We start from the raw sequence: 26,571 nt of genomic DNA, 5'->3' as shown, positions 1-26,571 counted from the left end.
ATCTTTACTAAGAAAAAGGATCTAAAGCCATATTTGATTAGATGCCCCAAAAGGCCTAGGTCAATTCTATTTATACCTTGTCCTATTATCTTGGACTTTCTAGAATATTCCTAGATAGTCGATTCACTTTCATAACTTCCTTAAATTCCTTTCCTAAAAGTTTCTATGGTAGGCTCTACCTAAATAATTATCCTAAATTCTTTTAGAATATTCTATGGTAGATCCTATCTAAATAACTTCCCTAAACTCTTCTAGAATGTTTCATGGTAGATCCTACTTAGCCTACTAAAATAATCTCAATTCTAGAAGCTTTCATAGTTCTTACTTTTTATATAATTATCTTTTCTATATCATATTACATTAGGTTTTGAATCGCCACCAAACTTGTTAAAATATGTCATTATCTCATTTTGATTTTTTGATTATATATTGACTAAGAAAGTAGCAAAAAATATTAGGTGATTTATAAAGGAGATCATATCTTCCTTCATAGGCCAAAGAAGTAATATTTGATGAACAATATATTACTCTCTAAAAACCAATTTTTTTTGTCTTTATGCTACTTCTATAATTATATCTATTGATTCAAGTTTTTTTAAATAAATTTGTGTAGTATCAGCTAAGGACTTATTGATTTGTAATACCAAGCAATGCCCTAACAAAAATGAGTTTAAGTTTGTAGAAGAACTTTTATAATTTGAAGATTGTTTATATATTCTAGAAGGATCAACATGATTTTTTTTTTTTTTTTTTATCAATCTTGTCATGATTTTTCAACTATAAGATATTTTGAATTTTACAAAATATTAAAGCTTATCTCTTGAGATTTTTGGTGACTTCAAATGTGAAAGAAGATGAAGGATTTTGTTCTTTTGTGTGATATCTATTGAAGCTTCAAAAATTCTTGATTTTTTAGGTACATCAAAAGGTGAAAATTGAACAATTAAAGATCTTACAAAATAATTATCACAACTCTAGACAACTTTAAAGCTCCATTTACAAGCAATTCAAGATTCATATAAAGTATCTTCAAACGAATTTAGAAAGAAATTCCTTACTTTTTAAGTTAGAGATAAAATATGGCTTCTTCAACAAAATATTAAGACCAATCAGCCTTGCAATAAGTTGAACTATCAAAGACTAACCATTTTATATTTAAAACTAAATCAATCCAATAGCTTATTGGTTGAAACTACCTACATCCATGAAGGTACATCTTGTCTTTTATATTATTCTCTTAGAGACATATACAAAGTCAATTATTCCAAGAAGAATACTACCATCACCACCTTGTATTGAAATATATAATAATGTGAAATATGAGGTCAAAAAGGTTCTTCATTCTTAGCAAAGAAGAGACAAGTTGGAATATTTTATTCATTGGCATGGCTATAATATCAATAAATATATGTGAGAATCAACAAAAAATCTAATTAGTACATTACAAAAGGTACATGAATTTTATTGATGTTATTCTTAAAAACCTAAATTTGTTTCAAGATGATTTTTCTATGAAGCAATTATTAAGATGTTGTATATAATTAAAAGAATAAGTATTGCTTACAACAATCTTACAATTTAATATATCTAATTTATAATCTAATATGTCAAATTGGATAGTATTTAAAGAATCTTTAGATCCTGAATCTCAAAGTAGAATTAAAGTTGGAGTTTTTATTATTATTGCTACCACATCAATTGTTTTAATTCTTGCAACCTTTGGAAGATCATCCTTAGAATAAAGCTAGATCTTTTCAAGGGAAGAAACACCTACACTATAAATAAATAAATCTTAAAGATGATGCTCGATCTTTAGTCATACTATTGCAAATATAAAATTGATGCTCTTCATGGAACTCAGAGTTAGAAAAGAATTGATATTAGGGACATCAAGAAGAAAATTTTAATAATATTTTTAAAATATTTTAATAAAAGATTCTAAAAAGTTTTTTAGAATATTTTAAAAGATTCTTAAAGGTTCTCAAAATATTCTAATAAATTCTTAAAATTTTTAGGAAGATTAAGAAAGTTGCTTGAGAAGCCTCGTAAGGTTGTTTCAACTTCAAGCAATATGAGAACTTTTTGAGAAATTTCCTAAAATTTCTTTCTCTTCAAGCAATATAGGAAATTCTCATGAAGCTTTCTATTACCTAATATTTATTGGAGTCAAAGTTGAGAGGATCCTCAATCTTGACAAGATATTTTTTGGAACTCTAACTCACCTCTTTTGGTATTGATCTTATAGTCATCTAGTTTAATGATGTTCTTACTAACTTTCTTATTGAAATTCTTTTGTTCAACTTCTTATTTAGCCTTTTGTATAATGTATCCATGGCAAAAAATTTGTACTATGATTATTTTATATATAATATATTATGATCTTTTTTAATATAAATAATAAATTAATGAAAGTATGTCATTAAATTATACAATCAATTTTTATTATTTAATATAAAATTATTTATAATATAAGTTTTAAAATATTAATCAATAGCTTTTAATATTGTATGATTATTTTATGCCATCTAATTATGGCATTCAAATGTATCAATATTTAAAAAAATACAAGATCATTTGTAGAAATAAAAATCAATATTTGTTAACATATCATAATTAGCCTTATCTTATGCCATCCAATAATTATATCACTAAATTAAAATAGAAATAGAAACTATTACTCTTCAACATAAATATATTCTATATTATGTAGCCATAGTATATACTAAAAATATATAAAAATCTAATATAATTATAAATAGAAAAATATAATTAAAGCATAATTAAAAAATATAATTATGATGATAATAATATAATTAGATTTATGTTTAATATTTGATTACCAAAACAATAAGAAAATTTTATATTAAGATAAAGATCTAAACGAGCCTTAATTTATATGAAAGTGAGATTCTTTCGAAATAAAAGAGCCTTTTAGAAGTTTATTTTATTTGATTCAATACATATTAATATATTGATTTATACTTTTAAACATATGATCATAAAAACAAAGTAGGAAACAATATTGGAATAGTATTTGAATATGTGGCAACTTTATATAATATCAATGGCCTATGTTGGATTTTAGAGCTTTTTTTTTAAGCCAAGATGTCTATGTTAGATTTATCTAATCCAACATACTTATATGTCAATTTGGATTCTAAAATATGAATATAAAAACATCAAACCTAATATTCAATGATAGATTATTTTAAGATTGAATATAGAAATTCACTCTTAAAATAATGAGAGAGTCTACAAAAAAATAGCCCAAAGACTTCAAAAAACATGCAATGTGATTTGATTCAAGAAATTAATACATGAAGAAAAGAAAAAAAATCAAAGTCAATGTGGTTGGTTGAGTTCAATTTTGATACATTCTTATTAGAAAGATATAGCTTTATTAAGAATAAAACTTTTATAACTTATGTTATTCTTTTCAAATATATGTATATTTATAATAGAAAAGTTTTGTCACTTGCCTCCATAGTTAAGGATACAAGGCAATAGTCAAAACCTCAATCCAACTATACATAGACAATATTTTGGAGAATATTTATCCACAACTTAAATATGAAAGCAATTCTACAAAATCCATTAATTACAATACTAATGTGCTAAAAATTTTGGATGATGAAAAACCAAAGTAGAAAATATGTAAATTGAATAAACTCATTGCTACAAGCTAGAAATGTCATGACATGTTATATGGACCCATGATCACATGAAGTCTAGCTAATGGAAACTTGACCTCATTTTCGAACTATTGATGCTAGAGTAATGGAAGTTGAATGTGTAAAGACATAGAAAGTAAGTGGGCCCACCCAACACATCAGAATTGGTATCTGCTTTTTGGCCTCCGGAATTAGATTAAAGCAGGTCATCTGATCCTTTTCTGAGGTGGCTTGTCAACTTCATATCCTCCATGTTGGGACACATTTGTTTTGTTGGCAGGAAAAAGATTGATCGATTGCAGAGTCAGGGAAGTGCTCTAGTTAAGGATGCCCACCTGGGTGTCGACTCTGTCTGGAGTGATGTCCCGAAGGCTGAAAATGGTGCCTGCCAGCACAAGCGAAGGCAAAGACGCGGAAGCTTTAAAGATGCTTCGCATTCGTGACACAATGAGTTACAGTTCTCCTCTGATCAGCTGATTCGGAAGCCATAATAGTGTTCTGCTCATGCAAGTGCACAGGTCTGCTGTTTGCAAACTCCATATTGATTGCTTCTGAAAAGGGAATCAATATCAGTGGCCAGTATTTCCAATTTTAGAAGAAGTGGGTGGGAATAGGATAAACCCCCCTGTGGGACTTTTCACCAAAGACAATGCCGCTGAAGCATAACACGATAAAAAAAATCAAGTGGCCTAAAAGGTACAGATTGAGTATCAAGTGCACAAAAGTTATCCAATCGCGCAAGGGTATTGAAATATGATCGGTAAAAACAGATGAGAGTAGCCAGAATGATGGAAGGAATTACACGTACTTTGGCTGGGACGGCTTTCAAAAGCAGTTCAAAGGATTCATTCGAGTAGCAAAACCCTCAGAGATGAAAATGATCTTTATCTCAAACACGAAAAAAATTCTTGACAGTGAATTCTTTTTAACAACAAACAGGCAAACAACCACATGCACTCCAACACCTCCATAAAACTGTATGCCAATTGCAAATGCATGTGTATAATACCCAAACGAACGAATGTTAACGCATTACAAAATCCAACACTGCAATCCACGGTCCCACACATATCCCTGATAATCTAGTCTAGGCCACAAAGATAAAATTGTCTTTGCAAGTTATGATCTACACGGTAGTTCCTGAATCTAATGTACAGTGCATATATATATATATATACTCACGATTTCTAGTCAGGTTATGATCACGATGTCGTTAGGCAATTGAGAATAATACCCAAAGCTCCACTGCTCACATGAGCTACGGAATCGATCAGTCCAGCTGTTATTCGAACGAAATTCTCTTGAAGCAATCCCAAACCTGCTGAAGATAAATATTGTTCTATATTCGGTTGCGAAATGCTCCGATGTCATCAGGTGCTTAAATGGTCAAGTTGTCCGGTCAGAATTCCCGACCTCAAAGAGCAGCCTTAAATAGTTGTTAAACACTTGAGCCTGTTTTTGAACTCAATGAAACGGAAAGGATACTGATGGCACTAAGTTTTGGTGTCGGCCACTAAGAGATGGTTCCGTCTGCTACAACTGATCATCTAGTGAATTGAAGACTAATATTATAATTCGAATGAATACATGAAGGTCTCCTCAATCCCACTCCAAATGACTACAGCTTCGTCAACAAATACAAACACTAAAGCTCATCAAAGGGCTTCTGAAACCGTTCGGACAAAGCCATAATCACTAACGCCTTCCAGCATATCATCTTCACCATGCACAGAAAGGAGAATACGTACTCATCTCTATCGACTTCGTCAGAATAATGCATTCACACGTAATAGCAAAAAAACATGGTATGGATTCAGGAAACCCAGATACTCATTATTGCTTCCTCGTAACACCTCCGGCGAGTGATGTCAATAGTCCATCCTCCTGCGCGCAATCCTTTCTCTTCCCTCATCCGCTTCGTCTGCTCATCTTCCGGCTCCCCATTCGCATTGTAAGACGGAGGTCCCAAAGGCACAGGTTGCTGCCCTGCTGGCCTGGGTGGCAGAAACATCGTGGGAGCGTATTTCCCAGGCGCCGCGGTAACTGCAGGAAGATTACTTTGCTGCACCTGAGGATCAATACCCAAAGTCGTCGGTGCAGCATCACCAGCCGCATGATACTGCCCACTCCTCAAAAAAGCAGCCTCCTCCTCGGCTCGTCGCGCCCGGGACGCTATGATTGCCTCATAATTCTCGTTCTGGTACTTCATGAGCTTCTCCTCCGTGGAGGCAACATCTACTCCTTCGATCAAATTGAAAATTATGTCCTCAACGTCTTCGAGATAGTCATTGTACGAGCGCAAGTCCGGAAAATCATCCTGCCTCTTGTTGTAGATGTTTTGCACCCTGCGACGAATTTGCAATTCTTTCTGCATCTCCTTATTCATCGTGACAGAGACAATGAGAGAAACTCCCACAAAAAACAAAACCTCGAGAGCCAACTCTGCTTCAGCAGCCCCACGAGCGCTCTTAACTTCCAACTGATAGCTCCCCTCTCAACGTATGCGAAATCCTAAGCCGCAGAGTCTTCGAATGTAAAAACCTTACGCCGCTGCCAGTTAAGCTCGCCATTACCTCCAACCATGCATCGACTCATACTCCAACTCACCGACACCTTGAAACGAACCAAAATACGGGACAAGTCTTCCACCCACGTTCAACTTCAAAAACCCAAAGCCTATCAAAGAAATCAAAGCCAACCTGCCGATCTGCAATGTTGTTACAAACAAAAGAGCACCTCCATAGCATCGCATCATCCACTACGAAGATTGCACAGGACGGACGAGAATGAGAGATGATGCAAAGATTTTCGAAGGAGGGCTCAGTCCGGGCTCAACCCTAACTGGACGAAATCTCCTCTTTCGTTCACTCTAATTCGTTCGTTGGTTCAGTCGGTCATTCATCGCTCTAATTCGTTCATCCGTCTTTCACTCATTCGTTTGTTCGAATGTCCTAGTGTGATCTAGAAAAGTGACCATTTTGTGGAGAGTTTATAGTTCATGGATTCTACGAATTCAATGAATTTGTATAATGTTTATTTGGAGGTGATTTTGAAATCTGTTAAGTTTGAGCGTGAATATAATTTTGATAAAAAATATTGTTTGTTAACATATTTAATTTTAGGCTGAAATTGGGGGTTTCATTAATATACAATATTTTAGAACAGTTCGTGTGTTAGTACAAAATACCACAATTTTATTTATTAAGAGTGTTCAACTGTAATAATAATAATAATAAGTGCACTTTTACTGGTTTGTACAGACTATTATAATTTTTGCTATAAGGATTATTACTTCTTCTTCTTCTTCTTCTTCTTCTTTTTTTTAATTTTTTTTCAATCTTCATGCCACATTGTTTCAAAACTCACTAATTCTTCAAATCAGATTTTTAATAAACTGTCATTTTTGAAAAATCTGGAAAACCAAACATCGACTTGAATAGCCACTTAAACATGAATGCGACAGAGCTCCCCTCCTATTTTTGTAATATGTGGTTTAATTTTAGCTTGAAATTATTTAAATCATATTTAAGGAAACAACCATATGACATAGGTTCTTCTGTACTAAGTCTACTATTGAAGTTTATGTTTTGAAACAATAATGGTTGTCATATATTATCTCTAGTGCCAAGTGCATGATATTTTCAAGGCACTTTATTTTTATATTTTCTTATAATGATTGTAGTTTAGCTTAAATATGTTTAGCTGAAATAACTTGAATATGTAAATGGGTGAGACCATCATTGTTTAGATGCGTAAGATAAATAATGAATAAATTAAAAATATGTATATATTTTTAATTCATTTATCACTCTCTTTTGTGAGACCACCAAAAAAAAAAATTTGTTGTAAATAATGTAGCATATTTCTTTTACATTAATTTATTTTGAATCCACAATGATTCAATTTTATCCATCAAAAATTAAAAAAAAAAAAAAAAAAAAAAAAAAAACACACACCAGATTACTTGAGATCATGATATTGTATTCATTAGATTAAAAATACTAAGATTTAAAAGTAAATTTGTGTACATTATCTGTAGTTCAAAAGAATATATATACATATATATATATATATATGTATATGTAAACATGGCTGTAATATTTTACATACATGTAATGCATTAGAAGTACACAGATATAAATCTTGAATAAGACAAGTTTTAGAACAAATTTTGTGAGATATATTCAAAAATGTACTATATATACATACATATATACACACGTACATATACACATACGTACATATATACATACAGACTGTTAGTAATTTAGTAAAATTATTCAAAACATGTATTTGTTTGGAATTATAACTATTTATTAACATATGGATCAATTGATTATCAAAATGCATGCTATTAATAGGAACAACATTTTTGTTCTTGCTCACATTTACCAAAGTGGTTTTTTTCTACTACAAAATTCATAATCCCTTATTGGAATAGATTTATTATTTTCTTATATATGAATTCAGTTGTATGAAAAATAAATTATAACTGATCAATGTTTCTAGCATTTAAATTTTGAATTATTGACACAAATTACTGTGAAATTGTCATGATATAATATGGATTTTTTTATTAGTCAAAATATACACTTCTATGCAAGTTTGATTATATTTTGAGTATACAAGTAGATAAATATGATATTGATATTATGTTAGATAATATACAACTTGGTACACAATCAAAGATTAAATAAAATGTTTAAAAATCAAATAAAAAAATGATAAAGACTAGTAATACTTTTAAGAAAAATTGATTAATATTTTGTTTGTCAATATAACATGTAGATATAAAATCTAGATAAAATTTAAAAGCTAATTTTATTAAATCATAAGTTCTAAATCTTTTTTCGAAAAATATAAGAACATTTTAAACAGCAAGACATATATTATATCATTATTTAATCTTGGTGTAAAAAAACATTGAGTAAGAATTAGTTTAAGATAAGTGGCAAATCATGGAACTAAAGAAAAGATAACAACTACTCATCACCTTCACTACCTGAAGAAGAATCTCACCTTGGCCAAAGAAAGGTATTTGATTCAATTATATATATATATATATATATATATATATTCTGAAAATCTAAAAACCAATGGTTTAAAACATTGAATAAGAAGTAAGCAATGAATGTAAATTGACAAGAAATTTGGAGCCAAAAGTTGACATTGAAGTACTTAATTAAATAACAACCAACACAAAGCATGGCCAAAATTATTTGGAATGTTTGGAACTTAATAGAATATATAATAATCAATTATAAAATATTAGCAAATATATCATTAAAAATATATATATATATATATATATCATTAAAAAAATATATATATCATTTAGTCTTTTTAGAATTAGATTTGAAGATTAATTTTCAACTTTTAAGCATTTCAAATATTCATGGAAGAATAAAATAATAATAATAAAAATAATAATAGGAATTTTAATCAAGTTATATAAAACAAGTTCAAATAAAAAATAAACAGTGGGAATTTTATATACAATGCTATGGATCTAAAAAAAAATTGATAAGTATTTGTCTCAATTGGTCTTATTGTTGTGAAGAAACCAACATATCATATTAATGATTTTTTTGTTTGTAGATTTTGTAAGACTATTTGTTTTAGAGATAATAGGTGGTGGATGTTTTATGCTTGATTATGAATATGTCTACAAGTTGTTTGATTACCTCATTTGTAAAATAGATGCTATGATTGAAGACTATTTTAAGTAGGCATCCAAAGTACTTAATTATATTTTTATGGAAGAATTTGGTAGTCATTGATATTGTATTTGTTTTTAATGCACAAGCTTTGCACCATTTGATTACATAGTCTATTATTATAATTATATATTTATTATGATGCTAAGTGAGTGGTTTCATAGGACTGATGAAGTCTAGGTTCTAATGCATAAATGAAGCAAGTAGGAATATGAACCATAGAAGGATTTACTCTATGAGTACAAACTTGGATTTAGAAATTTGATAGGTATGGCAAAAAAATGTATTTGTGAATATTTTTATGGAAGATGAGCCACCAATATAAGGTAGCAAAGTATTTTATAATAGTTATGTTGATCGCCTAATGTCTACCTAAGGAATCATTGTATATAATTTAACTTGTATTATTGGATTGTGGAGGTACAAAGAAAAGTGATACAATATTATATTATGTGAAGTCTTACTTGAGAATGCACCAAGCACTCAACTGTGGAAGGTAAAAAAAAATTGCAACAAAAAAACTTAATAATTCTAATATGATTATATATTAATTTCTATTAAGGATTAAAAAATATAATCAAATATTGATCAAGTCCAATTAAATTTTCAAATAAATCCTATTTGAATCCTAATCAAATCCTAAACAAATCCTAAATAAATTTTAAAAAAATTCTATTCAAATTTTAAAAAAATCTTAAGTAAATCATAATCAAATCCTAGACAAATCCTAATCAAATCATAATCAAATCTTAAATTCTAACCAAATCCTAAATAAATCCTAGATCCTAAATCAATTATAATCAATCTTTAATCAAATCCTAAATCTTAAATAAAATTCTTAACGATCCTAAAGTAGATTAAAAAATTTAATAATTAATGATTAAATTATTGAATTTGACTCAAACTTTATATACCTTGAGACAACTAAGTTAACAACAAGCACATAAATTTTGAAGAAGATTGTATATACCAAGTAGAAGATAAATCAGTTTTTGTTTTTTTAAGGTAATTTTTTCTAAAATATTTCCTAACCTCCTTGTATATATTCTACTATTCTTTATTTTTCTAATATATTTTATTTTTTTTATTTATGGCCCTACAAAGTAAATAGAATCCTATTTTATAAAAAGGAAATATTTATACTTTTAATTTTATTACTATTTGACTATTATTTATATTTTAAAGATAAATGTTTTACAATATTTTATAATAAGATCTTCTAAAATATAATATTTTCTTCATCCTTTCACCTATTAGTCATGTTATATCATTAATAAAAATCTATTTTAAGTTTATGAAGCTTACTATTGATGTAGGTATATGCTAGTGCTTTGCATATAAAATTGAACAACCTTATAAATCTCTTCTAGAGCTTTTTAGAATCTTCTAAGACCTTCTTAAATCGTCTAAAATCTTTTAGAGCTTTTAAAAATCTTCTAGAATATTTAAAAATCTTTTCTAAATAGATGTGCTTAACATCACCTCATCCTTTAGTTGTAAGTTTTTTTGGGAGGAATTAAGCTCTTATTTCTTAAAGACAAATAAAATCAAAGATATGCCTCATGGTTTGTGGAACATATTTTAGTTGCCTTTCACTAGTCAAAAGTTTCATAAGTGCTTGCAACCAATGATAATAATCAATACCTTCTATTGTCAAGGACATGAATTTCAAAGAAAGAAAATCTCAATATACTCTTCTGTCACTCAAAATGATTAGAATTTTTTTTGAAGTTGATATAATATTAAACTAGAATGACTATTGTCAAAGACAAAAAGACTAAAAAGACTTGATATAAGACTAAGAACTAGAGAAGCATTCACAAGAGTGAAGAATACTTTACTCTTGCTTCCATATATATTCTTAACTAGAAACTATGTGGCAATGTCCTATAGGACCTCTAAAGTATGTTGATTTTGTAAAAGATGTATTTTAACTTGCAAGGCAAGTTTTTTATATGTGCACCACATAGTCAACTTGTTCCATAAGTTATTGATATGTGATTAATTTATTGACTAAGTTTTTAAAGTAATAATTAACTAAAAATACATATAAAATCAGAGTAGTATCTATATAGCTTTTAGAAAGCTTTTCTAGAAAATATTATAAAATAAATTTATTTTTATTTATTTTTATTTAATTATATGAGTAAATATTAGAATAAATATATATGTCCATGACATTATCTTATCTTTTAGGAATAAATATCATAAGGAGCAATCATCATCTTCTATGGATCTTATAATTCTTTATCTTCATTTTGATAGATGTTGTCAATAAAAAGCTTTAACCTTCATTATTGCATTTGCAAGATTTTTTGTTTGTTTTCATGTGCATTTATTAATAACATATCCATGTCAATGAACAAGATATTCCAACCTATTTTGATGTCGCTTTAAATGTAAGACTTCTTTTATTTCAAATTCTTGATTATTATCTACTTTTATAGGAGGAGGTATTATTTGTCTTCTTATCAAGATATTCATTGTTTTATATGACTCAAGAAGAGACACATGGAAAATAAGATAGATCTTTATAGACTCCAATAGATATAATCAATAAACAACAAGATTGACTTGTTTACAAATAAAAAAGGTCTAAGCCTACGATAGTCCAACTTGTCACAAGAATAAATAGTCTTGATATTGTCACAAAGTAGCCATACCTCATTACCCACATTGAATTGTGGTTGTTCTTTGCAATAGGCATTTGCATTGATCTTTTGTCATTTTTGAGCTTCCTTTAACTATGCCTTTATTATTGCATGTAGCTTTGACAAATAATTTGCCTAATAATTGGCTGCAAAATTATCAATTTTTGAAAAGTTAAAAGTATCAAATTGTAGATGATAACCATAATTGATAAAAAAAATATTTTTTGAGTAGAAAAATATATCAAATTATTATATACAAACTTTGCAAATGGCAAAAAAGTTGTTCAATCATCTTAATGATACTTAATGGTATATTTCAAATATTATTTCAAAACTTAGTTCACTCATTCCATTTATCCATCAATTTGAGGTTAGAAGATCAAAGAAAGCTTTATATCCATTTTTAAAATCTTAAAAATATTTCTCAAAAATTTTAATACAAATTGAGTTTTCTTATCTGATATAATATCTTTAGATGATTCATGATAGCAATAGATATTTCAAAAAAAAAGTTTAGCTATTACTTCATCTGTAATAGGTTTTATATATGCTGCAAGATGTATCATCTTGTTAAAATGATCCATTATCACGAATATGAAATCATACAAATTTAAAATTAGATTAGAGGATATATTTGATTAAATTTGTTATTATGAATTAGAGTACATACTTAATTAAATTTATTATCATGAATCAAAAGACACACTTAATTAAATTTTTTTCATAAAGGTTGAATCAATAATTAATATTGATTTTATTATTTAAAGATGGAAATACTTTGGCTTCAAGAAAACCATTCTTTGTTGATTTAAAGATACATTTCTTTCTTTTGATATAAGATAAGAATGTCTAGAAAAGACATTCAACATATCTTATTATTTTTTAAGTTGGTAAATGATCTTAAAATCAAATCTTGATAAAAAACATGCTCCAACAAGCTTAAAAAAATTCAAAACACGTGCCAACATGAAGTATTTGAGATTCTTGTGATCCATATACATAGTCATTAGATTCAAGGCATCTTCTAGATAATAATGCTATTCTTAAAATAAATCTACAATTGTAAAGAACTCTTTGTTATATATCTCATAATTAATCTTGGCTGCTAAAAATTTCCTAGAATAAAAAGCTACTAGATGGAGTATATCATCTACTCCCATTTATGACATTATTACACTCAAGTCAAAGTCTAATATATTTTTTTCCATGAAACTACCTTAAAAAAGTCAACATAATATAAAATTAGTACAAAAGCAAATCTCTTCTTTAAAGCATCAAATAATGCTTCAACTTTTTTATTCTACTTAAGTTTGTCTTTATAAGTCAAATGTATATGTGAGGCTAAAATTTGAGAAAATTTCTTATTGAAGATCAAGTAGTAATTGGCAAAGTCTAAAAAGCATTGTACAACTCTTATTATTTTTAAAATCTTTCCATCTATAATAGTTTAGACTTTCTTTGGATCCATCATTAGCCCTTTGCTAGAAATGATATATTCTATGAAGTCAACTTGAATAACATAGAATATATATATTTTTAACTTGGCATATAATTTTGTATCTTTAAGTTTTTATAATACTTGATGAACATGAGTTTTATACTTTTTTGTGTTTTTAGAGTAGATTAAGATGTTGTCTAAATAAGAAACAATAAAATCATTAAGAAACTTACAAAAAATATGATTCATTAGATGTTGAAAAGTAATTTAAGCATTCATGAATCCAAAAGACATGACATTATATTAAAAATGTCCATACTTGGTTCAAAATATATTTTTTTATTCATTTCTTTTTTTAACATATATTAGATTATAGGCTCTTTATAGATCTATTTTTATATAGATCTTTACTTAATTTAGTTGATTAAAAAATTTAAAATCAAAGGTAGAAGATACCTATTCTTGATAGTGATCTTTTTAAGTCCTTGATACTTTATGCACATCTATAGAGATCTATCATTTTTCTTTATAAATAAGTTAGGAGCTCTTGTTGGAAATTTTGAATGGTATATAAAGTTTTTAATCAAGTTTTTATCAATGTATTTTTTTAATGTACCCAACTCATTCTGTGATAAGTTGTAGATTGGTCCAAATGGTAGTTGAACTCCTTCTTACAAATGAATTAAATAATCATAAGATCAATATTTTAAAAGAATATTTATATTTTTCTTTTGAAAAACGTCTTGAGAATCTTAATACTAGCTAGGAATACCACTTTATATTTTTTTTATTATAAAAAATGGACATAGCATATATATCAAAAGATATCTTTTTTTTGTAGCATGCATGAAAGCTTTTGCTTACACTAGTAAAGGTTTGGATATATTAGACTAATTTATTTCTATTTGAATAATGGAATTTAAAATTAAACTATTAAAATAATTAAGATTATAAAAAATCTAATCTATTTGAGGATTATATTATTTTACCACAATAATCCTAAAATAACTAGATAAGAAGGAGATCTTATCACATTAAATATTACTATACTATTATAATCTTTAGTTGCTACATCTAAAAGAAAAATTTCATGAATAATATCTTCAAAAGACAACAAACGATGATCTATGACTTCTACATGTATGGATTTAGTTTTTTTGACTAAAAATATTTCTTATTTTTGAACAAAGTTTTTGTCTATTAAATAGATTGAGGCTCCTAAATCTAATAATATAAAGATTTTGTGATTTTTAGGTTCTAAATATACATCTATTGTAAAGCAAGATGAAGGATCTGAAGAGAGAATAGAACCTTTAATTGGTGTTGCACATGATTCTAACTGCAAGATATCTATTGTAGTTAGAAAAACTTGTTTTTTGATACATTTTCTTTAGCAATCATGTTTTTTATTTTGTTATTGCATTGATTCTTTGGGCAATGTTAAGTAGTATATTTAGCTTCTCCATAATATAAGCACAAATCTTCTTGACAATGTCAAGTCTTTTTCTGCTTCGTAAGGAATTTAAAAGATATTGTATTAATTTGCATTGGTTTTGGCTTTGATGAATAACTTTAAAAAAACTTGGGAGTTACTATCATTACTTGATTTGTTCTACTTTAGTCAAGTCTTTGTTTTTAATGCCTTTTAAATAATTGATTATTGCATGCAATGGCTTCAGCAATAAATTATTCTAAAGATTCAACTTTTGATTTTATCAATAAAAAATCTTTGACATTATCCTTCAATCCATATTAAATTTAATTGATAAGGACTTTGTCATTTTAGTCCACATTACAAGCAAGATTTTAGAACTCAACACCATATATGGTAGCTAACTATGAACCTTGTCATAAACATAAGACCTTGGTCTCTATTACTTATTTTTTATCATTGTTTTCAAATGTGGACATAAACACTTCTAAGAATGAATTCAAATTATATAAGATTTGTGAATATTTTTCTATCAAAGGTACAAATCAAGAAAGAGTACTTTCAAATACATATGGATTTATGAATCCAACTTGAGTAAATCCATGAGAGTATTGGAAAAAATATTACTTTAGATAAAACTTAGTTTATGGTAAAAATCCTTAAAATTTTGATCTTGTTCCATCAAAATTCTTAGGCATACTAATCCTTGTCTTTGTAATACTTATAGAAAAAACACTCAAGAAAATGTGAGTGGGCCCATAATCTATTGAAGAAAAGAAGTCTAAAAGCTACAAACACTTAGCATCAGCAAGGATTGTAGTCTAAGAGAAGTATGGAGAAAGATGATTCTTACTTCCAATACTCTTTACTTATAGGTAGTGGTTTACTCACCAATGAGGTAACTTCCATCCTTTTGATATTACATCTATTTCTAGCTCATCCAACTAAACCCTTGATGCTACCACAATAACTTATTTTAACTCTTTGCTACCTTTTTACTATTAGCAACATACTATGATTAATCTCTATATGGTTGTAACTGAGTAAGTACTTGCTGATCTTCAACATCTATTAATTGTTTTTTTATCACTATTTCCAAATGTAGACATAAACACTTCTAGGAATGAATTCAAGTTATATAATATTTGTGAATATTTTTCTATCAAAGGTGCAAATCAAGAAAGAGTACTTTCAAATACATATGGATTTATGAATCCAACTTGAGTAAATCCATCAAAGTATTGGAAAAAATATTACTTTAGATAAAACTTAGTTTGTGGTAAAAATCCTTAACATTTTGATCTTGTTCCATCAAAATTCTTAGGCATATTAATCCTTGTCTTTGTCATACTTATAGAAGCAAAACTTCTTGGATTTGATTATAGGATTGATGCACTTACTTCCTTCAATTGCACAACTTTGAATTTCTTCTATAGACATAGGAATAGTGTCTTTATAATTTATATTGAAAATACATGAGATTTTGAGTCTTAGAGTATTAATAAATTTGTGAAGATCTATAATAGTTACAAGTCTATTCTCACTTTTACTGAAAATAGCATTTATAATCTTCTCTTCTATAGTCAACTCAAATAAATTTAAAAAGTTAGATTAAAAGAAAGTAATTTGTAATCTCTTATATCAAATGAAAATTTCTACAAAGAGGTATAATCCATTCTTTTTAATAAAAAAATTATTGTTAGAAAATAAGATTATTTGTTCAAAAGTAGGTAGTCTACAATCTTCAAAATACAACAATAGAAGTGGAATGATTTAGTCACTTCTAAAATAAAATAGAAATAATAAGTTAGCATTTTTATCAAACTATCAAGAACATAAATCTTAAAGAAAGAAAATTTCAATATATTCTTGTATTATTCAAAAAGATTAAAAAATTACTTAAAGATGATATAGTATTAAATTAGAATGGCTATTGCTAAAGAACTAAAGACTAGAAAGTCTTGAAACAAGACTTAAGACTAGAGAGGCATTAACAAGAGTGAAGAAGACTTTATTTTTACCTCCATATATACTCTTAACTAGGAGCTATACAGCCATGCCTTATAAGACCTCCAAAATGTGTTGACTTTGTAAGACATGTATTTTAACTTATAAGACAAGTTTTTAATATATGCACCATATCATTAGCTTGTTTTGTAAGCTATCAATATGTGGTTGAGTTATTGATCAAATTTCTAACCTACTAATCAATTGCAAATATATGTAAAGTCAAAATAACATCTATAAAGCTTTTAGAAAGCTTTTTTAGAATATATTATGAAATAAATCTATTTTTATTTACTTCTACTTAATCATATAGATAAATATTAGAATAAGTATATATATATATCTATAACATCTATTTAAAACTAAGCTTATATTTTAATATCTTCATTGTAAAAACTTCTTTTAAATATCACTTCTAAATAATTTTTATAAATATATTCTATTTCAATGATGATTATCGATAATTGGCTGTTAAATTTTTTTCAATATTTTTGTAGTTCAAAGAATTTTTCTTCTTGAGGTTAATATAAACTACTTGGTTGAGATGGTCTTATATTAAAACTATCATTCTCTTGACTATCCATGGTTGAAACTATTAGATTCAAATAATATAGACTACAAAATTTAAGGTACAATAGAATGGATCTAAATTGCTACTTATATTATTAATAGAGTTTTAATTTTTTTTAATTTTTTTTTAGTAATTTCTTTTCTTTTTTCTATAAAGAATTCTAAAAAAATTTAAAAGGGCAATGTTTATTTTTGTAGACTAGATATTATAGCAATGTTATTTAGAAGTAGTTACATGTATTGCCACTCTTGGTTTGGAAGGATTTTGTTGATGAAAATCATGTACCTTATGAGGTGCATTTACTAAATTTTGAATGAGCTCCCAAATGCAATCATTGATAGTATAAACTTACCAATATATAAAGTATTGAAGTTATCTTTCTTTTATCTATGAATTAAGTACTTCCTCTACTTCAAACTCTTCATGATTATGTATGTTTAATATAAAGTGTTGATACTTATATTCTTTCTTATATGCTTGATTCTTCATAAGATTTCAAAAGAGATATATAAAAAAATATGATGTATTTTCATTGATATTGGTAATTTTAAATAATAAGTAATAGAATTAATTTATTTTTAAATATGAATTAGCTCTAATCTTCAATAGTCCAATTTATTACATAGTCAATTGGTTCTTATATTGTACCAAAGAAGCGACATCTTGTCACTAATTTTAAAAGAAGGTTATTTTTTTGAACTCTATCTACTCTTATTTTATATTTTTTTGAGCTTCTTTTAATTGAAGTTTATTATTAAATGAAACTCTATCAATTTTGTAGTAAATTTTTCATCTATCAAATTATCAAAATTAAAAAATAGTAACATATTTAGATTTGGATGATATCTATAGTTGATATAAGAAGGAATTTGTTGAGTAGAAGCATGAGCAATATAATTGAAAGTAATTTTTAAAAATAGCAATTAGGAAGTTCAATCATCTTTTGATAGTTAATAGTACATCTTAGATATTATCTAAAATACCATCTTTCATTTATTTCCTTCTTTTATATGCACCAAATTATTATAAAGTCAATCTTTTTGTAGATCTTTGTTTTTTTATAATTTTTCAAAGAGTCTTGATATCAATAATAATGGATTATAATTTTTCACCATAACCTTATTTAAAATTTAATAATAAATATAAATTTATAAAGATCTATTTTTTTTTTTTTTTTTTTTTTTTTTTTTTTTTTATAAAAAACATAAGTATTCTAACAAGTAATTTTGAGTATTGAATAAAGTTCTTAAAAAGGTTTATTTTCAATGTATTTCTTCAAGGTTGTTAATTCTATTTGTAAAATATTATATATAAGTCTAAATTTTAATTCAATTTTTTTTGTGATTCTATCATACAATCATAAGGTCAATGTTTTGATAGCACATTTACATAAAAAAATTTAAAAATATTCTTAAAATCTTAATATAAAATTAGAATATCTTATAAATATTTTTCAAATAGATTTTTCATTGAAATTACATACATTGCAAATGCAACACTATTCTTTGTTGCATAAATAAAGGTAGTAGTTTTAAAAAATAATATAGCTTATTTCTTTCTTTGATATTTTAATCTTGATAAAATTTTGTGGAGATTCTAATCAATATTAAGATTATATAATTCAAACTAAAGAATTCTAATGAAAATAAGATTTGTGAGATATTAAATGATGTTGAAGACAAAATGTAATACTTATTTTTTTAATATCACTTGAAATAGTTGTATTTTTTTAATGACATATTTTAATGTAAGAGCTCGTCCATTAATGACTTTAATAAGTACAAGATGGATTATTTTTATCAATATTTAGTTATATTTAGTTAAAAATTCTTATTCATAAAACATATTGAGGCTCTTATATCCAAAAGAGCTTTAATGAAAATCTCATAACTTTGGATTTTTATAAATATAAGAATTATAAAATAAAATAAAGGATTTAAAGATAGAAAGATTTTTTTTGGTAGTTAAAATTTATAGTATCTAATTGCATTATTCCTACTATGATTATATATATATATATATATATATTTGATTTAGCCAATTCAAGCATTAATGTCATAATTTTTATTTTGAATCTTTAAAACTTATTTGGATAGTTTGTTGCTTTATTTTTTGGCTTTCCACAAAATAAATATATATATTTTTTCTAACATCTATTTTTTTAATTGGTATCAATAATTTAAATTGAATTGTATCAATTTGTATAGATTTTAGGCATGTTGCATGATTTCCTAATGTTCTTGAAGAACTCGAAGTAATATTATAATATTCATTATCAAAATCCCACGTCTTTCTTGTCGCAATTCAAACAACCAATTATCGAAAATAATAGCTTAAAATATAAGTTCTTCTAAATTATTGACTTATGGCATAGTAATCAATAATTTTTTAACATTGTCTCTTAAAGCATTTCAATCAAGGTCATATGTAAGGTATTGAAATTTTGCATCATAAATTAAAATTGAATGTGGTCTTTATTTCAAGTTTTGTACCTCCTTTTCTACTACCTTTTTTTGATTACTATCTCCAAACACAACAATGAATCGTTTTATAAAAGCCTTAAGATTATATGATATTAAAAAATTCTTTTTTTAATAATAGAACAAATTATAAATGAATACTTCTTAATAAAAGAGTAGCTACAAAAGCAACTTGAGTAAATTCATCTAAATAACTAAAAAGATATAGATCTAAGTAGAATTATACTTGTTATATAAAACCTCAAAAGTTAGATTGTATTCTATCAAACTTAAAAATCAAAGTTAAATTAATTAAAGATTTTTACTTGGATTGCATAGAAATATAACCTCTTTTCATAAACTACTTAAAAGAACTCAAAGATCTATAAGAATTATCATTCTATTCTTTATTTGTGAAGGTGTACTTCCTATGACTTGATATATATCTATATTTATAAAATAGCTAAATAAAATCTTAAGATAATAAAAAATAAAAAAATATAGAAAATAGAAATAAAATTAAATGATATGAATTTAGAAGAGAATAATTTATAATCTCTATATCGCTTGTATGCTTTTAAGAAGAGAAATAATCCACACTCTATTAAAAAAAATAGAGCTCTAAAAGTAATATTAATTAATCTTAATAAAATATCACTAATAAGATTCAATCACTATGTAATATTATAATAAGATACATAAGTTTTATTATCAAATAATAAAATAATAAAGCAAAAATAAGACTAAAAGATCTAAACTTACACCACAAGACATGCATTATTAAGATTGAGGAGTCTCTTAGCTTCAACACCTATATATATTAGGATTCAAGAAGCTTCTAGATAATTTTTTGTATAAGTCTTTTCTCCTAAGTCATCCTAGGACACTTCTTCAGCAACTTTAAGAACCTTCTTCTATGACTTTCTATATTGCTTAGGAATTGAACAATCTTACAAATTTCTTTTAGAATCTTCTAAGACCTTCTAAGACCTTCTAAGACCTTCTAAAATCTACTAAAATCTTTTAGTATCTTTAAAAACCTACTTAAATTTTAAATAATCTTCTAAAATCTTTTAATATTATTGAAAACCTTCTTAAATCTTAAAAAATCTTTAAAAATCTAATCCACATAGATTTTTATGACAATTATATTGTCTATAATAATACTTTGAATATATAGAATTAAAAAGATTTTTTAATACTTGAGTCAATTTTTGAGCTACATATTCACAAGAAATAATTAATAATTATGTTTTTTTTTTAGAAATTAGAATGACTTTCAAGTTGTATTCCATTAGTATCATTATCCATTGTGATTGCTTATTTTACTTATTCCAAATTAATCTAATGAGAATAAATCCATATAGGGGGATTCAAACACAGGGAAAGACCATGTATATGAGCTCCAATTGTTAGGATCACACAATTAACTGCTACTGCTGAATGCTTACAATACCAAAGAATAGTTAACTTTTCCTCCTACTGTCCACTCTTTCATATCAATACAATAACATCCATGACATTGATTTCAGTACCCTGTGTAATTCACGAAGATACAAGCATATCCCAAACCCTGGAACGAATAACTTCCAATCCACAGAATCTGATCAAGACAATTCCTTTGATTATAATTCCTCTCCATTGAACTTACAACCTTGCGATAAAAAATGACTTGAAACTTCCATACGTCCTCAATCTTTCACAACAATTGATAAACAGTGATCCATAAATAACTTCATAAATCAAACATTGATTCATTAAATCGATTCTCTTCATTAGAATCAACACTAATACAAAAGAAACAAGAAAACTAAGAATAAGAGATAGCACCAAGCTTATCTCAGGCTCACTACTATCGCAGTTTGGCATCTTAATTAACTTCTACAACTCCTATATATTTTACCCTGATTCTCCAAATTTTAACTGTAATTCTGTAATTAACCACTTTTAAGAACTAAATCACTCATCCGTCCTCTTGAATTTCCTATTATATGGACTACTAATATATTTTACTAATATCTTTCAAAAACAAATTAATATCTATTCTACATCCATTATATTGTCTATTTTGTAATCATGGTTTAATTGACAAAGTATAGTATATGATGGTCAACTATAAACTAAAATTTATTCTTGAATAGATAATATTTTTACTTTTTTATAATATAGACCATTGTAAAGGCTTTATATTTTGTAGTTAAATAATTTTATTAAAGTATATTTAATTTTTAGCTTGTATCTAATAGAAGTTGATCCAATTATTTTATGTAATTTTGTATAAACATCATGTCAATAATAAAGTTAAAAAGATTTATACATTTGCAAGAAGATTTTTTTAATTAAAAGTGAGTAATATTTGATGATTTATACAAATACTTTGTGTTATAATATGATTATATGATAAAAATATAATAAAAAATAAATTTCTAGATAATATCTAATTATTTTGGTTCAATAAAAATTTAAGATATTTAAACATGGCTTTTTTAAAAGCCTCTTAGTTTATTTTCTTATGTTAATAGTTATTAGGTTAAAGGTTAATTAATAATTTTATCTTCTAGGCTATAGAGTTTCTTTTACTACCTCAAAAAGACTATAAATTAATAAAATTGAATTAAAAGAGATAAATAACTAACATGGTTGATACTAAGATTAAGTTAAAAATAAGACTAGCATAAAAAATCCCTAGGATAGGTTAGATTAATATCCGAGGGTCAACCATTTGTGAAAAAGGATCAAAATCAGACCTTGAGCCACTAAAATGACTGCCTAAGGCAAAATAGGAGGATATTTGAAGATTACAGATTAAAATTAGAGAACTAGCTTGAAGCTTCTTTCAAAGATATAAGGTTTGTTTTTACAAGATTTGATTTGACTTTGCAATTATTGTTCAAAGTCATGATTTGTATTAGTGATTTGGAATTATGTAATACAATTAGGGCTAGCACTCTCAACTAGTTCGTAAAATTGGTATCACATCTATAGTTTAAAATTCGTCAATACTTAGTTAATTGGATGTACTAAGTGTATGTGAAATTTTGTAATAATCTAATAGTGTGGTGGGGAAATATCTAGGTTTTGGCACAAGAAGATATCAGAAGTTGGCAGTTTGAGATTAGATAGGGTTTCTATGATATCTAAAGATCTATATATTAAATCAAAGTAAAATTTGGCATGGTCATAGAAGACTTAAAGATCAAGCTATATATCAATTTTGAGTTGAAGTTAATAATTAGAGAAGAAGAAATCACTATTGGAATATTTGCATCAACTTTCAAGTTGACAAGTATGTAACATCAATGTGGTTTTGGGTATTTTTTCATGATCTTTAAATTGGATTTGAGTGAATTCTTTTGAACACATAGAAGACTTATAGTAGAATTTTTGTGCAAAATTTTGCTCCAAATGGATAATTAGATTAAGAGCTACAACTTACTAAAGCTTGTTGATTAGAATTAGGGCTCCAAAAAAAAAGAAAAATCTAATTATAAAAGTAATAAGACAATTGGAGTTTATGTATGATTGATATTATTAAAAAGAGTGTTATTGAATACTTTATATTTGATTTAATTACTTTGAATTAAAATTCAAATTATATTATTTTTATAAAAGTGAAACATATTAAAATTCTTGAATACTTGTAAAATACAACCTTGCCTTTCACAATCAGATACTTGGTACATTCTCAAATAAGATGATACATAATATGACATAAGAGGTGAATTCAATGTAAAAATTTGGAGTGGAAGATTTAAGATTGTATTTGTCGTTATTTGGAATTGATGGTGCAAAAAGACAAGAAGGTTAACTTCAGAATTCTTAATGGAGCTTTGGGTGGAGCTTCAGGTGGAACTTCAAATAGAGCTTCAAGTAGATTTTTTTATCAGTGAACAAGGTATGTACTTTGATAAAAATATTACAAAAATATTTCAAGTATTTAAATTATTTATCCAATAGCAATAGAACAATGATTGCAAAGAGGTTTTGGCAATCAAAGCATTGCAAGGGGTAGATAATAAGGTTGACTAATTTGATAGAATAGATATTTTTAAATATTTAAAATGCTATATGTATTGAATTGTATTTTTGAAAAGGAGATGATTCAATTATTTGAGCATGCTATGGTATCAAAGATAAGGGAGCATATAAGGTCTATTATGGGGCAATTTAAAAGTTCATAGGAGATATTTTCACATGTATTGAAGGATAAATATTTTTTGAAAGATAGTAATCAAGTTACCAAGAAATCATTCTTAGAATAAATTGAACAATCTAATAAGAATTTTCAAGCTACAAAATTATTAAAAAAATTTTAAATGTAATTTTTTTTATTATCAAAAATAAAAAAGTTAACATTGAGACCCAATAAAGTTAAATTATTTCTTCAATCTATTGATGGAGAATTACAAGAAAAATTAGAAGTTCTTTTCAAAGACAAAAAAGAAGATGAAGGATTGACAAAAAAGTAGAGGGCTATTGAAGATGCTATTAGATTGTTTGCCAAAAAAAAAATGAAAAAATGATAGAGTTGATGCTCAAAGAATAGTACAAGTATCAAAGACTTTAATACCTATTACACAATTGATTGTGCCTATTATCCAACCTCCATTGGCTACACCAAAGAAAGAAGATATGAGACTCAAAAATATTGTATGTGGGATACAAGATCTTTAAATCAAACGTACAAGGCTTGATGAGAAGACTTCTACAAAAAATTTAAAGACTACTTTTAAACAAGGGTATGTGGAAAGATGTATTTGATGTGATGATAATTTTCATTCTCAAAAAGATTATTGTAAATTCAAAGAATTGGTACAACAAGGCATTGTTTATTGAAAAGATGGGAAAGTTGTATTGAAAGATATTGATAATTTTTTCCAAACCAACTTTAGTAAAGGAAGTATGAAAGTGTTGGTGAAGGATTATTTGGCAATACATGGAGGTGCAGTGATGGAAGCTACAAGTTATGGAACTAGGCTGGATAGTGATGGCAAATAGAATTTTGTTGGAAATTTTTGATTAAGTAGACTTTGGTGTTCTGCCATTTCTACAATGTAAGAAGACAAGATGCTAAAAAAAGCTTTATTAAAAATTGCTTTAATAATTTGTGGTACTATAGGCTAAAAGGATCCTGTAGAATCCTTGTTAGTACATACATATATTGCTAAAAGTCAACATGAAGCTTTAATGGAAGAAAAGAGGAGAAGAAATTTTGTTGATACAAGAAAAGAAAATTCTTCCAAGAGGCAAACTTGAGGAGATAAGGCTTGTGAAGCGGCTTCACAAGAGTTGTCCATGAAGGATACTTCAACAATATTAGATAAAAAAATAAAAGAGATGAAAGATAAAGATAAATTGATAACTTAAAAACTACTTTCTAATATTAAAGCGGCAACAAATTTAAAGAAAGTACTTAAGGAATATATGTTTAATACTAAGGTTGAATTCACATTGAAAGAAATTTTAAGAATTGCTAAGAAAGAAAGGATTTATTGATAATATTAAACAAGAGAGGCAATTAATGGAAGAAGCTAGATTAAGTTATGGTATTCATACATGCATATATGAGGATGAAGAAGATGAATTTGATAATTATTGGAAATAATCAGCAAGTGAGGAAAGGAGTCATAATCAAATAGTACATTTTGATGATTAAAGTAATAAAGATAAAGAAATTTGAAGTCATTATATTTGGAAGCATTGATTTAGAAGAAATACAAAGGCATTAGTGAATATTGGAGATGTGGATGAGCCAGTTGTTGCTTTGATTGATTATGGTTCCGAGATAAATCTTATGTCTAAAGATCTTTATATTAAATAAAAGTGACCAATTGATATGAAGCATGGATGGACAATACAAACAACTAATAATGAATAAGATGAATTATATAATATTTTCCTAGATGTAAAAAATTTTCAATTGGTGATGTTATAATAGAGCAAAATTTCTTTTTTCAAGATGCAACATTGTATCCTTTTATTTCAGAGCAACAATATATTATTACAATTTGGATGGAAACAAAGATATTTGATGATGGTTCAACTTATTTACAAATTTGTAGTGAAGATGGAACAAAGGCAGTATAATTTTTGATTGTGCCTCCAAATCATAAGATGAATCAAGACAAATTGAGAAAAAATCTATTATCAAGGATTGTTAAAGAATTCAAAGATTTTTTGGAAGTGCCACTCTAAAGTGAGATTATAGAACTATAGAAGGAGAGATATTCTTGTAAGATGTAGGTACCTTTGATACAAGATTTATTGATATTTTTACAAATGGGAGTATTATATATAAAAAGATTGAGGACTTCAAAAGAAAAGAAAGAAAGGAATTGTGTGCTATTGAAAAATAATTGTATAGATTAAAAATATAAAAAGATAATAAAAAGATTACTAGTATTTATGAAGAAAATAGATTTGAAGATCATTTGGAATTGGTTGCATCTATTGGATCAAGCAATAATGATAAAGTTGTACAAATTCATTCAAAAAAAATTTATAAATTATTGAATCTTTTCAAGCACCAGAGATTATAGTTGAGACAAAATATAAGTTAGTAGATAAGAAGGTGAAATTTGTCGTTAGATCTATGCCATAAGATTCTAAAGAATAAATAAAAGAA

The 26,571-nt window shown here is 26.6% G+C and overlaps 1 protein-coding gene across 1 annotated transcript; it reads right to left on the bottom strand.

The window, feature by feature from the left end:
• Positions 1 to 4,674: 4,674 nt before the first annotated feature.
• Positions 4,675 to 6,476, bottom strand: LOC112285242 (uncharacterized). Its single transcript, XM_024525945.3, has one exon. The coding sequence runs from the start codon at positions 6,055 to 6,057 to the stop codon at positions 5,485 to 5,487; it is 573 nt and encodes a 190-aa protein (XP_024381713.1). The 5' UTR covers positions 6,058 to 6,476; the 3' UTR covers positions 4,675 to 5,484.
• Positions 6,477 to 26,571: the final 20,095 nt, after the last annotated feature.

Source organism: Physcomitrium patens, chromosome 7 (assembly GCF_059467195.1).
Source record: "Physcomitrium patens ecotype Gransden chromosome 7, ASM5946719v1, whole genome shotgun sequence".
Taxonomy (NCBI): Eukaryota; Viridiplantae; Streptophyta; class Bryopsida; order Funariales; family Funariaceae; genus Physcomitrium; species Physcomitrium patens.
This window is presented reverse-complemented; position numbering and strand designations above follow the sequence as displayed.

What these genes read in the sequence shown, in the direction of transcription:
- LOC112285242 (XM_024525945.3), bottom strand. Translation starts at nt 6,057, where the DNA reads ATGAATAAGGAGATGCAGAAAGAATTGCAAATTCGTCGCAGGGTGCAA.